Here is a 22,552-nt window from a genome sequence, read left to right as displayed (position 1 = left end):
TCAAGCAGAAAGCCTGCGACGATGAAATATGATTAAGAATAAACCAATAAACGAAATGCTTGTCATGGAGCTTCGTGTGTTTTCCCGATAATACATATAGCGCCTCCAAAACAGTTACAGGCTGAACTGTTGAAGAAAGATCGAAAAGACAGAGGTAAGGATGTTTCAACCTTTTTGTTTTAACCATGTCATAACTGATTTATCGTTTATATATGTATAAAAAATAACCACAAAGCAGGATTAACGAAATTTCGAGCAATCGAGCACATGTTAACCAGAATGCGAGCATGCGAGCAGTTGCAAAATTTTGCGAGCACGAGCAAGCGCGCACCCGTGTAATTTTTGCGAGCAATTTGAGCAAAGGCCAAATTTTGCAAGCACTTTTCAATTGAATGGGACCATTCGATACCCCTAGTGTTGGCATTCATGCGCTCTACCTTCCGTATCCACACTACCTCCAAAACCTCTGAGTCGCGCAAGTTCGTACGCGCTCCAAACTCAAGAAAATACAAGTCTTACGAATTGTCCTTCGATATGTCTGACAAAGAGTGGTTAGCAATTCATTTTATTTTATTCGGCCAGTCTCCAGACTATTTGAGTATAGTTTTATTTCTTTAAAAAAGTCTCGTGGTGATAAAGAGTGGTGTCTCTTTGAGAGTATAAAATGACTGTTCACCCCCCTTTGTGTACTTACAATGTAATTAATACAATAAATTAGTCTAATTAGAATAATTTTTTCACGTAATTTCATTAAATAACGCTGGTACCCATACTGGGGTGGAATCAATATATTCGTATACTCATTGGGTAATTAATTTACGTCTCTCTACCGTTCAATGCTAAAGAAAGTGTTGAGCCAAATCAACTCTCTTCATTCGTTGACGCTACATTTTGGTTTCCGTTACGTCTGACGAAACTTGTAGCACTCAGAAACAAGAAATTCGTCTCAGATACAGTTACAAAAACAAGTGAAATACCTGCTTCCATACCTCAATCTGACCTTAGATATTCACATAAAACTACACAAAGGAAATTACTTATTTCGAACTAAAAGAGAACTACTAACCTTGTTCTTAAAACCAGCTACAAGATATCAAATCTCTCAAGTTATGCCAATCTTTGACCATATACAAGAGCCTCTATGAAAAGTTATCTCAGAATTTTTTCATATACTTCTTTCCATCGATTCTTATCATTTACAACTGTGTATCTATTTGTTGGCATGACTAGATAAAATAGAACAAGTCTAAAACCACAAAATGTTGTAAAGTATCGTTACTCATTATAATAATAAAATTTGGTATGTACAAAACATAATAAATATCCCATATCACTACTGCGTATGAATAAAATGTATGGATTCTTGAATCACACACACAAGCTACATTGACATCTCTGAACATTGGACTGTATCTTCGTCTTTGATGTAACTACTTTGTAATCTTTGATCCTGAGATTCACGTATCTAAGTAATCAGCGGCCCGCTGCATGCATAGAAGATGCTCAGTGTTTCAATGGTCGTTTCATTATCCATCACAGCCCTCAGTGGCGGAAGTACCTCAAGCGTAGATTGTACCTTTAAAGTGGGTTGCACCAGCTCATCGTTAGCGCTTCGACCGCCTTCAAGTCAGTTGGGCAATTTCAGCCATCACACACTGAACTATCTGTTCAGCCCCAAACTGCCAATTTAGCCCTGGTGGCCTAGGGGCTGATTCAACCCTTGTGGAGCTGTTTTGGTCACAATTTGGGGCAAAACGGTACTATCAGAGAGAAAAATTAGTAGAGAGCAAGATCAGCAAAATCAGCGCTCTCCAATTTTGAGCTGAAACAGATCTTTTGAATTTCGTGCAACGCAAGAACTCCACTGAGATTCAAAAATATGGCAGCTGTGAAGAGAGCGCCAAATTATTCGCCACGATAATGATTTTCACGAGGGAAAAAAATCGCTTTGTTCAGTATTAATTAATACAACTGCGATTACGAAAATAACACGCTACAAGCACTTTACGCCAACTGTCTATACTATAGCCGTAGATTTCAGTCTCGTGTGTCTTGCCGGCCCTGATTCCGAGTGCTGTTTTGATTATGCTATTCGTTGAGAGAACTTGATGACATGACTCAGATTTATTCAGTAGACGCTATTAACCCTTTAAACAGTGATCAGCATCAAATTTCTCCTTGTAATATCAATGCATATTCAATCCTGAGGTCACGAGAATTAAGGCGGGGGTACACTTGAATTTGAGTGAAATTTGAAGAGGTTTTAAAAATGGATAGAAGAAAGAAAATGATTTTTGGAACACTAACAGACAGTTGATACACACGCAAGAGCACCCCGGGTTTCTAGTGGACTAACTTGGTATCCGTCTATTAATTATCAACCACAAATTCTAATTTTAAAACTTCACTAAATCTTCAATATTTCTTATTTCTCTTAATTTTACTACTCTTTTGAGAAAACTATCTCCTCCCAAATATACCTAAAAATCACCCAAAAATTTACAAAACACCCCAAAACATTGATTTGTGTAATGAGCATAGGGTTTTTGTATTGCTTGAAACGCGAACGAAATATTTCCGTTGAACCGATTTTAAGCGGCGTGAAAACGGCTTTCAGGTGTACCCCCGCCTTAAGGATATAATCACCCAGGGTGAATTTCCTTGATAATGTAATAACTTCTCCCCAGTACTTTTATGAGAAAAGTATGGGGACAAGATAGGAAAATTTTTTTTCTTTGATATTAGGGGTTAAAGGTTAAAAAAAGGTAGAAAAAATCTAGATAGTCAACCTACTCTAATAACGAAAGCGACGGCAACGGGAACTTCACCAAGCAACAGGTATTGTGAAGAACATGAGCAAATGACGGTGAATTTTCCACCGGGGGGGGGGGGGTACTCCCTGATATGGGCTATATAGCTATGTGCGGCGCCAAAGGGTATGGTTTTTCGGCTGTTTTGGTCATAAATAGGGTATCGATTTTAGCCATTTTGCCGCCATTTTGGTAATAAATAGGGTATAGATTTTTGCACTCTAGTCCTGGGTTTGTTTTTTTTTTAGAAGAAGCTACTTCAGGCCATAAATAGGGTAGGGAAAATCGCAGATTATGGTCATAAATAGGGTAAGGGTTTTGGGAAGCGGGCCGCACACCCCTACCCAACTTTTTTTGGAGTACCCCCCCCCCCCCCGGGATTCTCCATTCTCCGGTTTTGCTCACTTTAGAGCCGTTCCTCCAAATTTAGTTCCCGGATAGCTCGTTAAATTTCGGAACAAGTTGGAAAAATCCCAAAGTGGCAATAATGGCGTTGCCACATAGTCGCTGCCTAAATTCCTTACTGATAAATACTGTAAAAACCGTTTCAGTTGGCATTGTTAAGCTGTGAAACTTTACTGCCAGTACAAACTCTTTTGCATTCTATCCAAGCTCGGAGTCTGTAAGATTTGGTGAGATCCTGCGCAAGCGTACAACCGCTTTTTTTGGGTCTACTGTTTTTGGCTCGACGACGGCCCCCATCACCCACGCAAACGGGAGAATGTGCCCTGCTCCCTCCTAGACTTGAGCAACTAACACACATCCAATACAGATGAAACGAAGACGTTGCACCCTAAATGAAGCTACGAAATGATGTGTATCGAGTTCACAGGCGAATGCTGTTTCAGAGACAAGCTGGACGATTTCACACTCGACGGCTTCGAATGGTCCACGAGTCGGAAAGCCTCCAGGAATTCATTGAAATCAATGTACCCATCTTTGTCCATATCGATACTCTTCGCCAAGTCTTCAATGGAGTCCAAAGGGATGTTAGAGTTTGTGTGTTCGTTCAAGAGACGACACGACTCTCCAAATTCGTCCATGGATACCAAACCTGATGGATCGCACAAACAAAATTGCTATCAAATGAATTTATCGTTAGTGTTATTACGTCAGAAATCTAACGTCGATCGTACAGAGAAAATAAATTTATTCTGAAGTGTGAACGCCCTATTTTTCCCTACAACTAAGTGAATATAAGGAACTTATGACAAAACTTTCACATATAATTCCGACACAAATCTTGTTTTTGGCAACAGTTACAAGGAAGATGGAGAGCTGTAGTGCTCACACCTGAGTTGTCTTTATCCATCAAGCGGAATATTGTTTCCAAGTTGGATCTGTTCCTGTAAAGCGTTTCAGTGATACTCGGCCCATTCTGGAAAGAAAAACAAAACTCAGTAAAGTCTCTTCTCAAACTTATTAATAATTCATGAAGAGAAAGCAAAGGAAATCACTACTTGGAAATGTGATCTTCACTATCGTAAACTTTGGTGAACATTTGCTTTGAATTTCTCCAGGAATTATTAGCGGTTTGAGAAGCTATATCAAACACTCGAAAGAGTGTTTCCTGCTATTTCCAAACAGCTCGAAGTTGGGTTAAAAAAACTCGTCTGCGCCTCGTTTTTTCAACCCACTTCACAGTGTTTGGAAATCAGAAGAAACAGTCTTCCTTGTGCTTGAGAGTATACATCAAACTTGATAGAGCTGATATTAAAACTTGCTGACCAGACTGTGATTTTCAGAAACTACATGTAATCATGTTGCGTCCTTGGAAACTAAATGGTGTACTTTTTCAGTTTACAACTGAAAAGTACATCAGTCCGAAACAATTTGTGAATACATCATGTTTAAAGTGAACAATGAATAAAGACGTGATTATTGTGAATGGCTTGCATGAAAGACAAAAGTAACAGCGCTCTGTCAGTGAGGGAATTCACTTCAAGTTTAATGAAATGCTTTGGGTATCAACATCCTAAAAGTGTATTTTTGGTGTTTCTGCACCGCAAAAATTAATTTCTTATCAGAAGAGCTCAATGTATAAACTTGAATACTTTTTGAATCAAGACATACCTTGTGCAATCCTGTCTCAATAACGCACTGATCCAGACAGGAGCTGTAATCCACTCTGCCATCTGGTAGGACATGGGCCAGTTGATGTCTTAACATGTTCCATGGTACATCAAGCTTTAACACACTCTCCACAGCGCTACTCCACTGACTTCCGGTAATATACCCTGCCAGCAACATGAGGCACATGCACATGAAATGTCAATTTTTAAATTCGCCCAAACTTCTAAGAGGTGTTTTTGTAAAGTGATGTTAGCAAAATGTACACTTGCTAAATGGGCCGGTTTTAAGGTAATTATTGGTAAACAAATTATAGTTTTTTCTCGATTTTCTAGGTTACCACAATAACAACATAACATGTTAAAAACGCCCTTAATTGGCCTTTAAGTGATTTTGACTCAAAAACGAGTTTAGTGACTTCCATCTTTTACTATTGAATTGTAACAGTTTTAAAGAACTTTTTGAGGGATTCAGAGCCACCTTCAATTTTCGAAAAAAACATATCTTTGTTTTTTATAGCCTCAACCAACCTAACAATGTTTTATAGCATCAAAATGTTATACAGTCATCCCAGAGCCAGTTACAGAGGATGGCACAAAGTGAAAAAGCTAATATGATCTTGAGTCAAATACATAAAGCTTGTGGAAAGTGCAGGAAAAAGGCCAGTTTATGCTTATACAGTACATGTATTTGGGATAAACCTGGACTTAGGTTTACTACATCTGGGTATGTAGATGACTTGGGAACAACATTGTGTCCAAGCGGACAGAGACATTGCACAGCAAGAAATCCAACATGGCTACTTCAGCTAACGTAAATGAGCTTGCATCAGTGCAAATATCACAAACTTTGTCTCTAACCTGTGTTTTCTTTGTCTCTTTCAAGGAAGGCTGCCATCAAAGCTGTCTTGTTTGCGTATAACCTTTCCTTTAACTCTCTTATTGCAGACACTTCTACAATGCCAACCCTACAAAGAAATGATATTATTTAGAATATCATAAAATACATGCAGGCTCCAGTACTTTGCACATGGGATGAGGATGGGTGAAAATTTTAAATTACAGTGATGAGAAAGGAATTCAGCTTATGACCTGAAGGAGTTTTGAACAATTTGACACAGGGAGTACTATAAAAATCCATGAAAACTTGTCATACAAAAACTTAGTTAGGTAGATAGATAGTTAGTTGATAATGGTAATCTAAGTAGCTGATGGAAAAACCGTGTATAAATAAAGTTATCCTATCCTCCTATCCTATCCTAACTTGTATTTTGATAATTTTTGATGACCCCCCCTCCCCCCCCCCCCCCCGCCCCAGAAGAAGAAAAGCAGTACATTTACCTTTGTTTGAGTGTGAGATGTTTCTTTGTCTTGGACACTTGGTATTGGACAAAGTATGGTTTCATGTCAGGACCAATCTTCATGTAAGCACCCCTGTTGCTTCCCTGCTCATAGTAATTTGAAGCTGAAAATATTGTGATCACCTGTAAAACAGAAATTTTATTATTCTTTTAAGCATTCAAGGTTGCTTTAAGGCTGTTAGTTATATAAATTCCCAAATGGCTGTCTTAGGGTCTTGATTTCTTTTCCACAGCTAAGAATATTAAGTCTCAGGCTTCCAAACTTTCCATTCCCCCCCCCCCCACCCTGCAAGTTTGTATCAACACTGACAAGTTGAAGAGTTTTCTTAGTTACCTTTTCACCATGCATATATTCATATCCTTCATATTTGCATTCATGTGAACGGACCAGCAGCTCCAAGTCATGCTTCTTTAGGATACGTTCAGTGATATCAGGACCAAAGTAACAGCCTCCACCTCTGAAGGTGTTTGGCTTACAGCCAGGCACAGGTTTGGGATCACTCCAAAGTAGATCCAGCACCTTGGAAAAAGCATAAAAAATGAATCACAACTGCCAATGTGCAGTTCCAGAAAATATCCATACTTCCCCAGTGGAAGGTTTTTGTTTTTCACCCCCTCCCAACAGGAAATTACAGTTTATAGCTAGTTCATACTTTGCACTGTCGGGACTGTTGAAGCGGTTCAAAATTGACCTGTTTCAGGAAACGTAAAAATGCTTGCTTTGCAAACAAGTAAACGTTATTTGTGCTTAAAATCTGCTTACAAGGAACAAACAATCGGAAGTTAAAATTAAGCTAGTACATGACATCTGGCTTCTTCTGGTGGGCCAGAGGTACACATAATTTGGTGAGCACTGGGCTCAGTTTATACGTTATAGTCTACCATCAACTGATGTGTCGGATGAAGTGTTTTTAATTTTTGTTGTTTGGTATCCAAGGGACTGTCAGTAGCTTTTTGTTTCTTGACCGTTAATAATTTCAGATACTACAGTGGAATTGTGTTGTTCCAGAAAATCTCCCTACTCCTCCCATGGACGGTTTTTTCTAGTTCGAACCCTTTGACACACAGGAAATTCCAATTTAGCCTTTTACTTTACTTTAATTAAGACTTTGTCTTTTGAGAAGCTCTCTTCCTTGGAATTTGCCTGAATGACTATTCATGGGAGTAAGAAACTTATCAGGGACTGCATAATTAACCATTACATCAACCCTTTGGCCTGAGAACTATAAACATGTTTGTCATGCACTTTAACTACAGGGGCGGGTAACCAACGCACAAAAATTTTAGAAAACTATCTAGTTATTAATATAATAATTATATTAATAACTAGGTAGTTTACTGCAATTTTCTGACAAACACTTACTCCAACTAATTAGAAGCTTCCAGGGATTAAGGCAAGTTACAAACATAATTCTGAGCTGATTTTCAAAAAGGTGGCTACAGAAATTGCGCACATTTTGAGACTTTCTAAGCTGAAGGAATATGCTAGTCATTAACAATACTCCAGTTATGGTTCATCACAAGAAAGTAAGGTCAGGAAATACTATGCAAGAGAAAAGAGGGGCTTTTCTTTGGAATTAGACGTGACATTGACACCTGAGTGAAATGAGACATGACCTGTGATCCGACTAAACAAGTGTGACACTTTGTAATTATTAACTGCGCCAACACATCTTGAATCTCAACCAAAACCCGGTCTTTAAGCGCTCAAGACTAGCCTTCCACAAAAGAATCGGCTTAAGGTGGCCGAATACAGTTTTTTAGTGTACAGGTGTTAGAAGACGTTATTTGGAAACTATGTATTTCTGGACGCCCAAAATTGGTATGGTGTAAGACTAACTAAGAAAGAATGGATTTTCGTATGTCTTGTCGAGCTAAGTACCGTTTCCATGGCAACGCAGCGAACTATTAAACGTCCATATATTGTAGGTTTCCTTTATTTTTAGAAAATGTACTCATTAGATTTTTTCCATTTTTTGTATCCAGATAAACTCACAAAACACTGACACAGTTGCACTATTTTCATGTAATTTTAACAGACAGATCTCCTGTAAATATTGATTTTGCATTTTAATGTTTTGTGAAGATACCCTCTGTTAGATTTGGGTTTCTCTTTGTAGGTGAGTTATGCTTTTAGGGCACTATTTTCATGCCAAATTTTACGAAATTCTAATGAGCGGTTCCTTAGAAAACAGTTCATTTCCACGAAAACAACCAGTCGCAATTTTTTGGTCAAATGCGCATGCGTGGCTTTAATTGGGTTTCATGGCAAAGTTGAAAAGCATGCAAAAGGTCTCGGTAAATGACTTTTTTGCTCGGAAAGAAAAGAAAAAGAGTCCAGAAACAAGAAACTTAGTTATTTAGGATCAAAACTTACCTTTATTATCCATTTCATGCGAAGTTGAGGGATCACTTTATCGACCGCGGTATTAACGTACCACAACCCTAGCGCGCACTTAATAGCATCACTAACAGAATCTGTAAAGCGCGCGCAAACTGTGTTCGGCCACCTTAATCCGGGTAAGACAGCGTTTTAATTAAATTGATTTTCTGACTTAATTATAAATTCAAGAAGTAATGAGAATCAAGCTAAACGAACATCTGGAAATTATTTATGACACTGAGTCTGGAAATCCGACCAAAATCGCACTTCTCGACTAATTGATGACTAGCCTAACAACACTACAGTTATAACGGCGAAAAATAATAGAATAGCTTTTCAAACTCACGCTTCTTGAAGAGAAAATCCTTGCCCATTCTTGCTAGTGTTTTCCATATCAGCTTAAGTCCCAGATGTTGAAATCAACATTTAAAAAGGGAAGGGTTAGCGCCCTTTTCTACCACAAAAATATACTAAGTCTTTGGCTGGGTAAAAAATCCGCAGAAATTTCACGTTGCCTGAAAAGAAATCATCCCTAAGACCTACTTTTAAAGCCAAAGACTGTCACGTCCTCAAGCAAAGCACACAACATGCTATCCTTTATAGTTCATGCCCGAGTAACTGAAAGTTACCAGTTTAGCTAAAAAAGAGAACTAAAAAAGGGAGCATATTAGACGAGGCAGGACGCTGCACTCGTAAGACTTCTTCCCTCACTAGACTTAATGATGTCCTCAGGAAAACTTTGCTTCAGGAAGCCAAACGAAACGCTAGCTCTAATGACTTAGTTCTGAGCTCAGAGCGCGCGCCGAACTCAAAGCCAAATCGTTGTGCGGTTAGAAGACGTTTGAGAGAGAGTGGGGCTAGGTTAGCAAATCAGGGAGGGAGGGGGGGGGGGGTAGGAGAAAAATATTTTGGTTTTAAAAATATTTGCTAATGACCATTGTAATCTATTAACTTACTGAGGTGAAATTCAATAGGAGACGCTAAAAAAAAATATATATTACATAAATAAATAAATTTCTTAAGAAAAGTTAACAAAAACGTCAATTTCTGTAGCCACCTACTGGAGAATCAGCTCAGAATAATATTATTTATAATTATATATCACCTGTCTCCACTCCATAAGGTTCATGGTGTCCCTTTGGGCCTTATCCATGTTTGGAGGCTTAAGCACAGATACATACTAAATGAAGGAAGAATAGAGAAAGTGTATTAGTAACTGACAATGTAAGTGAAGAATGATGATGACAACCAGACATGTTCATTTCAAATCGGGGATGTGGCATTTTTTCTGTGGGAATATCTGGAAAAGAACCCTTTAAATCTTCATACAAAGAATAATAATTTCTTGTGTCTTGTAATGGGCTAAATTTTCTTTGTTCCAATCATAGGAAACAAATTTTGTTCCCTTGAAAAAATGCCTTAAAACATTAATTATATTACTATTTTTTAACTTCATCAAAGAAATACAGAAGCACAACTAATGTTAAAATAGACAATCACCATCAGTAATAATTTGATTTTGTGCTTTCCTTCCAACTAAGCACCTGTTTTGAATCCAATATTAAGTGCCTGATCCCTTTGAGAAGGTGTTTGTTAACAAATGCCACTTTCAAGTTACTGTCCCCTGTCTAAAATAAATATGTGCCATATGCCTCTAATAAGAACCCTCAAAGTATCCCAGATTGAACCAAGTAGTCAAGCAAAGTTTGTCTAAATTGCCCAAATTGTACATAGTTTCACATCATGCTTACTTTGTGGCGATCAATCTTTTCGATGATGGATAAATCTGTAATGTTGGATATTCCACCATGTGTGACAAGGATTTTTTTGTTGACTACAGTTGCCAAAGGAAGCCAACCAAAGATGTCTTCAAAAAGCTTCATGACCTTGGCAGAGTGATCCTGTAAAAAAGACAATCAGGAGATGTAACTGCAGTTAATAAGACAAGGCATTCAACTAGGTGGGACGGAATTGATGCCCAACCAAACCTTTTATTCACTTTATGAAATGTTACATCCAGTCATGAGAAAACAACTACAGTTAAAGTGACTTTGATTCTAAAATTACCAGTATTTAATAAATTAAACAGGACTAAGGTAGTTTAATTCCATGATGACAATGCTAGTGGAATGAACAACAAAAGATGGTTTGATTATTAAAAGGGGCTGCCACTTGGCTATAAATTATTTTCTATACAAAGAAGTATATAAAAGAGATACCACAGATAGGATGCAAGTCCATCCCCACCAATATTTTACAGTAATTATTAAATATATTAAAAGGTTTCCCTACATAATATTTTACAGGAACCCATTTGTGCATGCACGGGATGTGACTGTGTAGAGTTGAGTTTGTTATCCGTTCTAAGGAAAAACCAGGTTCAAACAACGCTTTAAAACAATAGAAATTGGAAGGTTGTGCTTTAGTGGCAGTGAAATAAATTAATAAACAAACAAATAACCATGACAAACTGTGTAATACTACCTTATATTTATCCATCACTTCTTTCACAAATCCATATCTATCAATATATATAAAACAAAATAACATAATCAATGGAGAAATGAACGATTGAGTAGAACATACAAATTTATGTACAAAGGGATGTTCCATTTATTATCTGCACCCCTCTCCCCCCATGGAAGGTCAGATACCTACATCCCCACTTTTCACTGTCAGCACCTTTGAAGATTGCATCCAAGGGGGGCAAAATTTTGTTGGCTTGTTTGGAACAAATATTGTAACAGCATGACTGAACCCAACCTCTATAATAAGGTGGGGTCGGTAAGTTTTTGGCATGTCCCACTTTACTGTTCTGGTAAATATCCATACCCCTCTCCCTTGCACCCTTGCACAAAAGGCATAATTGGGTTTGCACCCACCACCCCCAGCCCTCTAAAAATTGAAGACCCATTGACCTTCCGTGTGGGTTGGTATGAATATTTGCTGGAACTGGCCACGCAATCAAAATTATTACTGTCAATAATCAAAATGAAATAAAATATATTTAATAAACATCTTTAAATTCATTATTCATTAGGGAGTTGAAATGAGCTTCTATAGTGCATGGTTATTCGCAAAACTCTTCCTCAGATACCCAGGGGCTCATAGGTGGGGGCAAGGAAGAAGTCAAACAATGCAAGAAAAAAAAAATGGTTGAAGAATGCATTCTTCTTCCTGACATTTCTTCACCCAATTTCTTCACTTTTTTCTTGCTTTCCCTCTCTGCCCCTAAATCTTTGAGGATGCATTTCTTCCTGATATTAAACAATAAAACACAGGGTATCAAGAGAGGTTGTGTTGTGGTGGAGTGAGCAGGGGTAAGGGGAGGGGAGAGCAGATGAGTTGGCACTGTGTTCACACACCAAGGAGTTACATGTATGAAGCATTCCTTTAGAAAACTGACCGCCTGGCAAAAACACTGTGAACAATGTCTTCTTTGGTAGTAAAAAGAAAAACACAAGTACCTGAGATTCATAATGTGATCCTCATGATTACCACGATTGATGTACACTCCAGTTGGATAGAGCAGAAAAAAAGAAAATAGAATGATTGCAATTTCAATGGAGTAAGGTCCTCGGTCCACAAGGTCCCCATTGAAGATGTAAGGATTTTCAGCAGAAGGAAGGCCATTCTAAAAGACGATATGGGTAAGTTGAATAAAAAATTTCAACTGATCTCAGAACCAGCAGATCAAGTTAAGAACTTTTATTACTGTTGCGATAATATGTCAGGATATTATGTACATTATACCTTATGAAAAATCATAAATAGATCATCAAGTTTCCCATGGAGATCACCTGTGAGAACAACAAAGAATGATTAATTCCTAGCTTATCATAAAATATCACTTTTTTTTAAAGAATATTAACAAGCATTGTTTGCAGTTGACGTTGCTTACCACATATTGTGATCTGCTTTGTGATCCTTGTGGTTGCCCTGGAGATGTTTGGCAAAGCCATGAGCTTTTCCCTTGTTTCTCGCAGGATGACGAGAATGTATTTCACATGAAGAAGCTATTGAGTAAACAGAAACATGGTTTAGCACTGTCTGATAACATTAGTTGTGTACCAAAGAGAATCAAAACCCCCTTATAATGCCCAATGTTGTGATTTTGTTCTGATAATTTTGCATCATTTCTAAGAAAATTATAGCTAAAGCTACTGCCAAGTCCTGCCAATCATTGATCATTGAAGACTTACGTTATTGATAATCAACAGTTTCACAGTACTGTCTCCTAAAAGATGGATTCTACACTGTTGCCTTTGGAGACAACAAACATCTAAAGTTAGCAGACTTGTGTTTATACAGTCATATGGCACATGTCAAATTCCCGCGGGCTAAGAACTTAACCTAGTAACCGCATGTCTCTCTTCAAAATTTGTTTGACTTTTAACACAGAATTTCCAGGGCAAAAAACTTTCTTATTATTCCACTTGTCCATTGGACGAGTAACGTTCAGATTCTGGTTGTCCGAACGTTAAATTTACTAGTCCAAAATTATTATTAAAGTGAATAACAAAATGTCATAAAAAAAACGCAGAAATTGTATAATCTGTTTTGTACCAAATCTCGAGTATTTATTTTAACAGTTATTTCAATTTATGTTGTTCTTTGCACTTTTCAATACAACACCATTTCATACAGACACATCGGGGATCACTCACATTCTTTATACACGACTTAAGAAAATGCAGGACATCTATGAGGCATTAAAACTGCGATCTCCTTTGACTCCTAATCGATTTTACGGCTTATTCGCTGTAGCGGCGCCTGCTCTGGTTTTTCTTCGCTTTTAGCTCATTAAAAACAAAAGTAATGAGAATGGCTCTTCTCGTGACTCACAAGAGAATCACGGGGAAAATAAGTGGCGGACAATCCATTGATGCCAACATAAAGCCGGCTTGCTTTATCGGCTACTGCTGGATACCTGCGGCACACAATAATGCAGAACATTTCATTCTTCTCCGCATCAATTTTAACCCAGGGAAATTCTTTTTTCCATGTTGGTTGGAATTTTCGAATTCGACTTACTTCATATTTTTTCACAGGTTTTATTACTTCTTTAATAATCACAAAACTTGCCACAACGGTAATCGCATCGTTCACCTTGTCTCAAACGAGGTCGTCATTTCCATATATGGTATGTGGATCCCACTCTTCATCGAAACAACAGAACCAGATATTCTCGGAAAACAAAAGTGAAAACGGGAAAGTTGCCGTGAAAAGAAACCAAACTTCGCGAAACTCAGGCTAGTTTACAATGTCCAAAATGCTTGGGAACTCAGACCTCAGTAGAAAAGAACGTCTTTTTTTAGGCAAACTCTACTTGTCCCGTAGGACAAGTGCTTTGGGAAATCCACTCGTCCGAGATACGAGAGCACTCGTCTTGGACAGGCGGACGAGTGGAAGTTTTTTGCCCTGATTTCTGCATCAAAGACCTGTTTACTCTCCTTGGTAAATATTTGCAGTAAACACATGTACACATCAATTGCATACAGTGTAACCTCGATTTAACGAAGTCGCTGGGGACCGGCCAAATTTGTTCGTTAAATCGAGGGTTTGTTATATCAAAAACCTCGATATAACGAACTTGAGGGGAAACGACCAAAATGTTCGTTCTATCGAGGTCATAGTTAATGATTGATTTTCAACACAGGTGACTTCTGTCACGCAATTCAATGCAATTTTTGTCACCCAGAAGTACTGCGTTTTGAGATGCATGGTAGCTTTCAGTAGCAATTATTTTCACTTTGAGCAGATGCGCAGCTTTTGTTTACAAAAACACGACACTTTCAGAGTGTTGACCGTTCAGCGTTAATCTTCTGTTGCGTGTTGACATTGTAATTCGTTATATCGAGGTATATTTTATGTTTGGGCTTCCGGATTATGTTCGTTATATCGAGGTTCGTTACATTGAGGTTCTATTCCATACATTTTACTGTAACTTTGGCAGGGACATAGAAATTATATCGTTCGTTGTATCGAGGACTTCGTTAAATAGAGGTTCGTTAAATCGAGGTTCCACTGTACCTATTTTTGTTGTTATTGTTGTATGTGTGTACCAACCTTGCGTGATTTGTAGTGTTCAATGATGTTCCGTACAGCAAGAAGTGTAAGTGGCAGTGTTATGTGGGGTCCATTGTAAGTTGATTCATCCACTGTTATCCTTGAGGGATCAGTAAGCTGCACCAATTTTGCTGATCGCTTAGAAGATGTGGAAGTTGTACTGGCTGAAAAAAACCCAAACCAGTGAAATTGAAATGTATGTAAGTTCCCAGTGCTATTTAACCTTCTTTATGGTTCAAAAAATATAGGAGACACATGATACACCTATTGAATAAGTCGAAGGGACTGGAAAATATCAATTGGATCAAGGACTAGCCTGCAGTTAGACAATAAACTTTCCTCGTCATCCTGGATACAAGAGGTTTTCTGGTGCGCACTGTTAGAGCACAAACTATTAGTTGGCTGGTTGAAACAAGGTGAGAAAATGTCTTGCATTAAGCTTGTGTCAGCTACAAACAGCTCAATACACACCTTGTCTCATTCTATCAGATCTTCACTGGTGCGACTTGAACACGGGGGTCAAAGTGTCTCACACCAGGGGTACCAGTAACATACTTCTAAGGGTAACCCTATGATGGATTAGGGAGGTGCAGCACTAGTGTAGCACTACCAGCACTTGGACTAGTTGCTGAATCATGCTACATCAAATTGCGTTAATCTCTTACTAGCTCGCCATGTGTATAAGCCACCTTTGACTTGTGTGCAACTCTACCTTTTTAGCTTACCGGCCTAGCTTTAGTATTTTATAAAAGAAATAAACTACTGCCTTTTGAATAACAAAAGTATTGAACAACAGTAATTTTGTTTTATTTATTAAATCTGTCCCTAAATAAAGGAGAATCTATATGCTGTATCTAATAAATGAAGAACTGAAACTCACTTGCAGAGCCATTACGCATGATGTCCACTGCTTTGTTGTCACCTGTAACAGAACAAAATTTGTTCATTCCATAGAGTAAAGTGTATAACGGGGGACACTGGACAAATGACAGTCCTAGAAGGGTGTTCGGCCCAGAGGGTGTAGTGTTTAAGCTGCATTAGTCTGAAAAGGGTACAGATTTTTATTACTTCGTTATGAAATGGGTTCTGTTTTTCATGCTGCATGTAATCTACAGTAGGCTGTATTATTCATATCACTGTACCAATAATACTACAGGCATGGATCCACACCGGTTTCCACTGTTTTATGGAAAAACTGTCACTGGAGATTTCTGACAATAAATCGATATTTTTCTAACTGGAGAAAATTCCCAGGTTTAGGTATGGAAAATGCCTGTAACAGTGACTTGAAAACCCAGGTAATGGCACTTTCAGGATTAAAATTTAAAAATATCCTGGGGGACACATTTTTTCCTACATATGCGGCTGTACTATGATTACTTGGCAACAAAGCTGAACTGATGGACATCAAAGGAAGTACTCACAGTGCCTTTTCTAATGGTTTCTAAAAAACAGTGTTAGCTACATGTATGTAAAAAAATATCAAACATGGTGGATCTTTTGTCAGAAGAAAAGAGACAAGAGGGCCAATTTTTTCTAATCGACAGTTTCAATCCCTCCTCCTCCCTTTCCACCCTAACCCCCCCCCCCCCCCCCCACGCCCTACATTGAAGCTCTGGATCTGCCAGTCCAGAACAAATTATTTTCAGCTGTAGATAATCACTGGAAATATAAAAATGTAAAGATGAACAAACTAAAAATTGTCTGTAACTTGAAGCTTACCATCACTAACATGGGTGAGCATGTCATTGAAGAAGTTGAACAGCTAGAAAACAGAAAAGGAAAAGATAACTTAGTTTTAAGGATCTTTGAAATAAGCATCAATCAATTCTAGCAGGTGAGCACAAAAACAAAGAAATCAATTTTTTTAGATGTACTGTGGGGCAGCTTGTTTGTTCTAGCCATAGGGTATTTGTGAATTTGCTTTAAAAAAAACCCCTTTTTCCCCAAGGTTGGCTGGGGGGGGGGGGGGGGTGGTTTATACTGTTGGCATGGGAATGACTGATCCACTACCTGCCGACAGAGGTAAAATTATTATTTCATGCCTTTCACCTTCCATGGATGTAAGTAACTGTTTTCACACTGACATCCTGATTGGTGAGAGAAAGAAACAATACTTAGATATTATATTGGCAGACTTCTAAATATTATTTGCACCTTTTAATTCACATTATTGCCAGGAACAAAATTAATATTAGTAACAGATGAGTAAATACTATTGGCTCACACCAAACAGAAAACATCACTGTTAGCAGAATCATATTAAGACAGGTGGTTTAGTTTATTTAAGTCAGAAGCGGTTGGCATGTCATCAAATAAATATATCAGACGTTCTTTTTTTATGCCTCTATCCTCCATAGAAAAAAGGATTTATCACAGGCTGTGATAAAAAGATTTTTCTAAGTCTGGAATATTCTTTCCAAAAGCCATTAATCACATATTACGTACAGCCTGAGAAAGTTTGCTACAAAGACATCTGTTTGTCTTAATTACACAGAACATATTACTTAAATGCATGTTAATAAAACAGATTCTTAGAAAACACCATCCTGTCCTATCCTATCCTATCTTGTTCAGTTAAAATTTAAAATAAAACAAGTGCTCAGTCCGTTAGTCTGCTACTATCTGAATCCTTTAAAACAGTTGTTGCAGTAGTAACTTTTCTATGCATAATGCATTTTTTTAATTTGAAATCTTATGAGAAATTAAAGTACCCAGTCCACATATTGCTATTATAATAGAAAAAACTAATAAATAACTTAAATTTCCACAAGAACACTTATATATTACCGTCAAACACCCACGTACTACACAAAATAAAATTTAATACCTCTGGGAGAAAGCAAAACCTCTGAATTAAGCTTTTTAATTTTACAGAACATGCATGCACCAAAACCGAAAAAACTGCTTGATTTTGTTTTGCATTATTTTGTTGATATATTTCTATTTATGAAGTGACTTTATGTCAACTTCATCTCGTGGCTTCCATTTGTGTTGTTCCCAGCATCTGGTGTTGAAATGATTATTAGAATTTTTCTGACAGACTATGCTGCCTTGTAAATTGTTTGGTCCAGTCTCTAACATTTTAGCTGTAATCTGGAATGTACAAAATCATGACACAGAGATCTGATGCTTCTGTTTTTTGCTCTAATGCCTGCATGGGAACAGCTCTATTTTTTAAAGCTGATTCCAATCAGTTATTTTTCTCTGTATTTTCAGCTAATGTGGTATAATTTGAAAAAAAAAATGACAGCTTTTCAAAAATAATAAGCTGAAGGTGTTGATGGATAACTGACAGGCTTAATTATTAATGCCTTGTCAATGTTGTCTCTTGCCAATGTGTAGTTCCAGAAAAAAATCCATAACCACCCCATGGAAGGTCATCAGAAATTCCTAGGGGGGGGGGGGGGTCTTAAAAGTCAAAATTTTAGAAGCAAAGTATAAAACTAAACTGGAATTTCCTCGGAGGGGTGGGGGGTGCAAAATAAAAAAAAACCTTCTGTGGGAGGAGTATGGATATTTCGTGGAACTGCACTGATTACGTATTTGGTTGGATCTGCACACCAACTAACTTTGTGTCCTATTTTGCACTGCAAGGAGCAAGTTGATTGTATTTCTTCTGCTTCCAACCAACAATCCTTTCACCGACCTGCCCCTTCTCTACTCTCCGTTTGTTTGAAATGAACATGAGATGCCACTAGTGTGATTCATAATTATTTTGTACTGCTAGTTGTTACATACGAGGCACGAGTGACGCCATCTTGAATTACGACTTTTATTCTGAGCTGCCGTGCCCCATGGTCAGCGGCATAAATAACACTAGTATCGCCTTTATGAAATACAGAAACAGAGCCATTTCCTCCTCTTAACTAACCAAGATCAACATAAAAATTACAATAACTGTCTGTTATACATTACAGTAACTTTAAATCGTCACTATGAATGAACGAAAATGAATGAATGAAACTTTATTTACTCTCGGATGTGATTGAGGCTGTTTAGGCCTCTAGTAAAAAACATACTAATATGCCGAGAACTTTGTCATCCATCATAACAACACACACAAGCAAATTTATTATCTTCTAAATTCTTGTCAGCTGCTTGGTAACTGTTTGACAACATATTGAAAAGTAAAGAAATATGAAAGTTTTTATTCTGTCGAAGTGCATTCATCCATTGTCTTGTCTAAAAATTTCTCCTGTGGCACCTTTTTATTTAATGCGTAGACCTCGCAACTTTTTAGCTCCTCAGACTTTACACTTGGATAGCTAAGTAATCAATGAGAATATCGGAAAAGCCTCACACCATTCTGGTGTGTGATCCTCTACAATAATTTATTGTTAGGATGCAGGTGTTTGGCTTCAGTGCTAGTGTTTGATACCCGATAAATTCATTTGTCAATGAATGATCGATGCTCAAGGTAGTTTTAACTTCTGGCGCTTCGGCTTCAAAGAGTGCTAAACTCTTTGAAGTGGAAAAATTCCCAAAATTATAATTATAATTTTTCGAATTTCCACAAATATTAAGCTTTCTATTGGTATCTACTTGGTTCTTATGGTTTATTCAAAAGCCATGCCATACAAATTTGGTTTATTCAAAAGCCATGCGCATACAAATTTTTTTCTCAAGGTTACCCGCGAAGGTTGGTTGCAACCTTAATTTGATTGAAGCCTTCTGTCCCATCACTACACGATACGATACTGAAAATTGTGACCAATTAAAATTGCTTCTGGTTTATTTATGTCAAGTGTCAACATTAGTTCACATGCCTAAATGAGACAATTTGCTTTAATATTTACTAACATTAATGCACTCACAGTGCCAAACAAAGACCAAATAAACTGCCACTCTATTGAAAATACTCCAAAATACTTTTTTTAAAAGTGGTTTACCGAAAAAAGCCAATAACAGCATGAAACATGACAACACTAGCTAATATTTTATTGCTCAACTCATTAACAAAAACAGGACTTTGCTAGATGCAAACTACCCACCGGCTAGCTGCCTATTAAAATGTTTTGATCAAAAAGTGCTTTTTACATTGCCTGGGGGTTAACGTCAAATGCTTGGCCATAGTTTAGTATTTCACTGCAGGACAAAGCAAATTCTTCAACCACTCTAAAGCAGTGGTGTGTGTGTTCTGTCAGATGTAATTTAAACAACAGTGAAAGCTAACAGCAGCACCCAAAAGTTCATTTCAGTGAATATCTGAAGAAGGCCTTAATTGCCTCAGAAATTCGGATTCAGTTTTAAAGGAAATCCAAAGTTCTCTTTGGCGAAATGCCACCTCAAAGTTTGTAAAACTGGGGAACTAATTTTTTTTTTATTTTTAGAGGGGCAAATATCTCAGTAAAAATCTGAAGTAAGGTTGGCTAGCATTTTCATTAAGCCAACAACAGCTTGCAATAAAGAACTTTCCTTCACCTTTTGCAACTTTATTCAGTTGCAGCTACAATAAATATTAGAAACCTCAATAATGAATCCTTCTTAATCATCTCCATATGCATGCTCACAAAGACATATTAAATGTTTAAACATTATTTTGCAAATATTATACCTGCAACATTATTGCATCTTTTTACAGTTTGATAGAAAACTGTTTTTTTAGTAGCAAAAAAACTTGTATGCACAAATTTACTAACAAAATCAAAACTTGAGAAATGTGTTGAAGTTGGTTACTGAGTCAATATTTTTAATTTTCACTCAATCCTGGAGGGGTGGGGGGGGGGGGGGGTCCTCTCCACAGGTGTTAGTGACAGGGAGGTGCAAAGACATCTGAGGAGTTTTGGGGTTACAAATTTTTGTTCGACTTCCGACCTTTTGGGTGGAATCATTTTGGTATATTTTTTAGAGTTTTTAAGCTGGGAAGATTGGACATTTTAAGGTCCAATTTTAGCATAATAGGACTTTTTTTTGGTTCCAACAACTCCACCTCATTTGCACATCATGATCACCATCACTTATACACAAGAGCATCTCCCCCCTCCCCCCCCCCCCCTGAGCATTGAGCATCGTCTAGTTGGAGAGCAAAACTATTAAACACAATGTTCTTTGCCATTGAAAAATTAAAACAAAACCATGTAAGGATTTAATATATAGATCGCCAGTCAACAAGACTTTGCAAATGTGTAGTTTATATAAGCGACATCGGTTAGTAACAACTGGAAGTGAAATTTGCGTTATAAATTATTAACGTGACACACGGTGCCTAAAAGCTTTTAATTCAACATACCCATTTGAATAACACTGCGTTGATATTATTACGGTCCCAAAAATTAACAACACCTAAAACAGGAAGAATTGGAAATTGACGTTCAACAGCTGAATTTTGACGAAAGGTGGCAAATTCTTTAGAAATAACAAACATAATTTAAAGCTTTGTGCTTTAGAAGGATATTAAAAAGAACTAATGAAAACCGTTTAAGAGCGACACAACAGCACATATTCAATCAGGAAAAAATTGCGAATTTGACAAAAGAAAAAAATTCTGGCAATGTAATTATACAGTGGCGCAGTTCAGAGCTGACATGATTGTAAAAAAAAAAAAAAGATACCTTCAATTGATCCTGTTCACCAGCGTATTCCACGCTTTGGAAGATTTTCCAAGTACATCTCCGCCGAGCTTCAAGACGAGCTTGATACCGTCTAAACCAATTTTGGATTAAAATTGCTGATCGTATAGCTGCAATAAGAAACGAGAATTTAAATGAAAAAAAAAAATATATCGATATACAAGAATATCAATATAAATAAAGCTTTGCATTAAGAAAGCCCTCCTAATCCCTCTACTCTGGACTTCAAATATTAGTTTTTAAACAGCATGACAAGATAATCTTCAACCGCAGTATACATCTATCGCTTGAGGGGTTGATTCGAATGATTCTCGTTGCAAAGAGTCGAAATCATTTACGCGTCAATAGGACCGACTTCAATGTGTCAGTTGGGTTTATCAAAACTTGTTTATAATTGCAACTAGCTGATAAAAAAAATTCTCTACAAACTTAACTAACCTTTCTCAGACTTCCCAAGTAAAGCGCCATTTGGATTCTCGTCTCCATCTTCGACAGAAGCTCCGCATCCCATGTTTGGCTAATGTTCGTTAATAAACTCACTAATCTTGGCTTAATGTTGCGCGATTTCTTGCCAGTCGGCTGCCACGATAGCTCCCATAATGACAGACAATGGAAGCGGAGATAAAATTCAAGATCATCGTTTTGACAGCGGTCATGTCGCTGTAAAAGCTTCGAAAGTTACTCAAGATGGTGGACCATAGCTACACACGCGTTTGGCGGGAGAATCACGCAAGACTACGGCGCGAAAACATTCCAAAATATTCCACGCAAACAGCCGAAAAAAAATTCAAAGCAACAACGCAATTATCTTCATTTACAGAATCGTCCGTACAGTCCAATAAACCGCGCTCTAAAGCCTCGAGAAGGTCTTCGAGGAACTGTCATTAAACAAATGTTGAGGGAGATCAGATGAATAACCTGTCAAATATTCCGAACAATGTTGATCTACGACCAACCACTTCAGCTTGGATGGCTCAAAAAACCTGCCAGAAAACGAATTGAGTGTCACCGAAAAATAACAAGGTTGCGAACTTGACCTAATTCCTAAGGCAATTCTTTTAAATGGCAAGAAAAAGCTTTGTTAAAGCAAACGCTTTCGGTAACTGATATTAATTCAACCACTCAGTTCAGACAGAATAGTGAATATATAATTCATTAAATGTTGCCTGGAAACCAGACCTCATGTACACAAACCCTACAAAACATATTTGTCGAATTGTTATAAAATTTCAACCGAAGGTTTATATTCTCTAATTCACTTAAAAATTTCTCCCATGATAATAAAGAT

At 37.5% G+C, this 22,552-nt stretch overlaps 1 protein-coding gene across 1 annotated transcript; it reads right to left on the bottom strand.

The window, feature by feature from the left end:
• Positions 1-537: 537 nt before the first annotated feature.
• Positions 538-22,382, bottom strand: LOC146465535 (serine/threonine-protein phosphatase with EF-hands pef-1-like). The gene is made up of 17 exons (XM_085128393.1): positions 21,703-22,382; positions 21,247-21,374; positions 16,415-16,457; positions 15,573-15,614; positions 14,693-14,856; positions 12,525-12,639; positions 12,377-12,423; positions 12,091-12,257; positions 11,108-11,144; positions 10,375-10,524; positions 9,729-9,803; positions 6,575-6,760; positions 6,221-6,363; positions 5,741-5,847; positions 4,884-5,047; positions 4,104-4,188; positions 538-3,864 (listed from the first exon to the last, which is right to left on the bottom strand). The coding sequence occupies exons 1-17, from the start codon at positions 21,773-21,775 to the stop codon at positions 3,614-3,616; spliced, it is 1,977 nt and encodes a 658-aa protein (XP_084984519.1). The 5' UTR covers positions 21,776-22,382; the 3' UTR covers positions 538-3,613.
• Positions 22,383-22,552: the final 170 nt, after the last annotated feature.

The sequence above is a fragment of the Pavona decussata genome, unplaced genomic scaffold (genome assembly GCF_977016875.1).
Source record: "Pavona decussata unplaced genomic scaffold, jaPavDecu1.1 SCAFFOLD_156, whole genome shotgun sequence".
NCBI classification, from domain to species: domain Eukaryota; kingdom Metazoa; phylum Cnidaria; class Anthozoa; order Scleractinia; family Agariciidae; genus Pavona; species Pavona decussata.
This window is presented reverse-complemented; position numbering and strand designations above follow the sequence as displayed.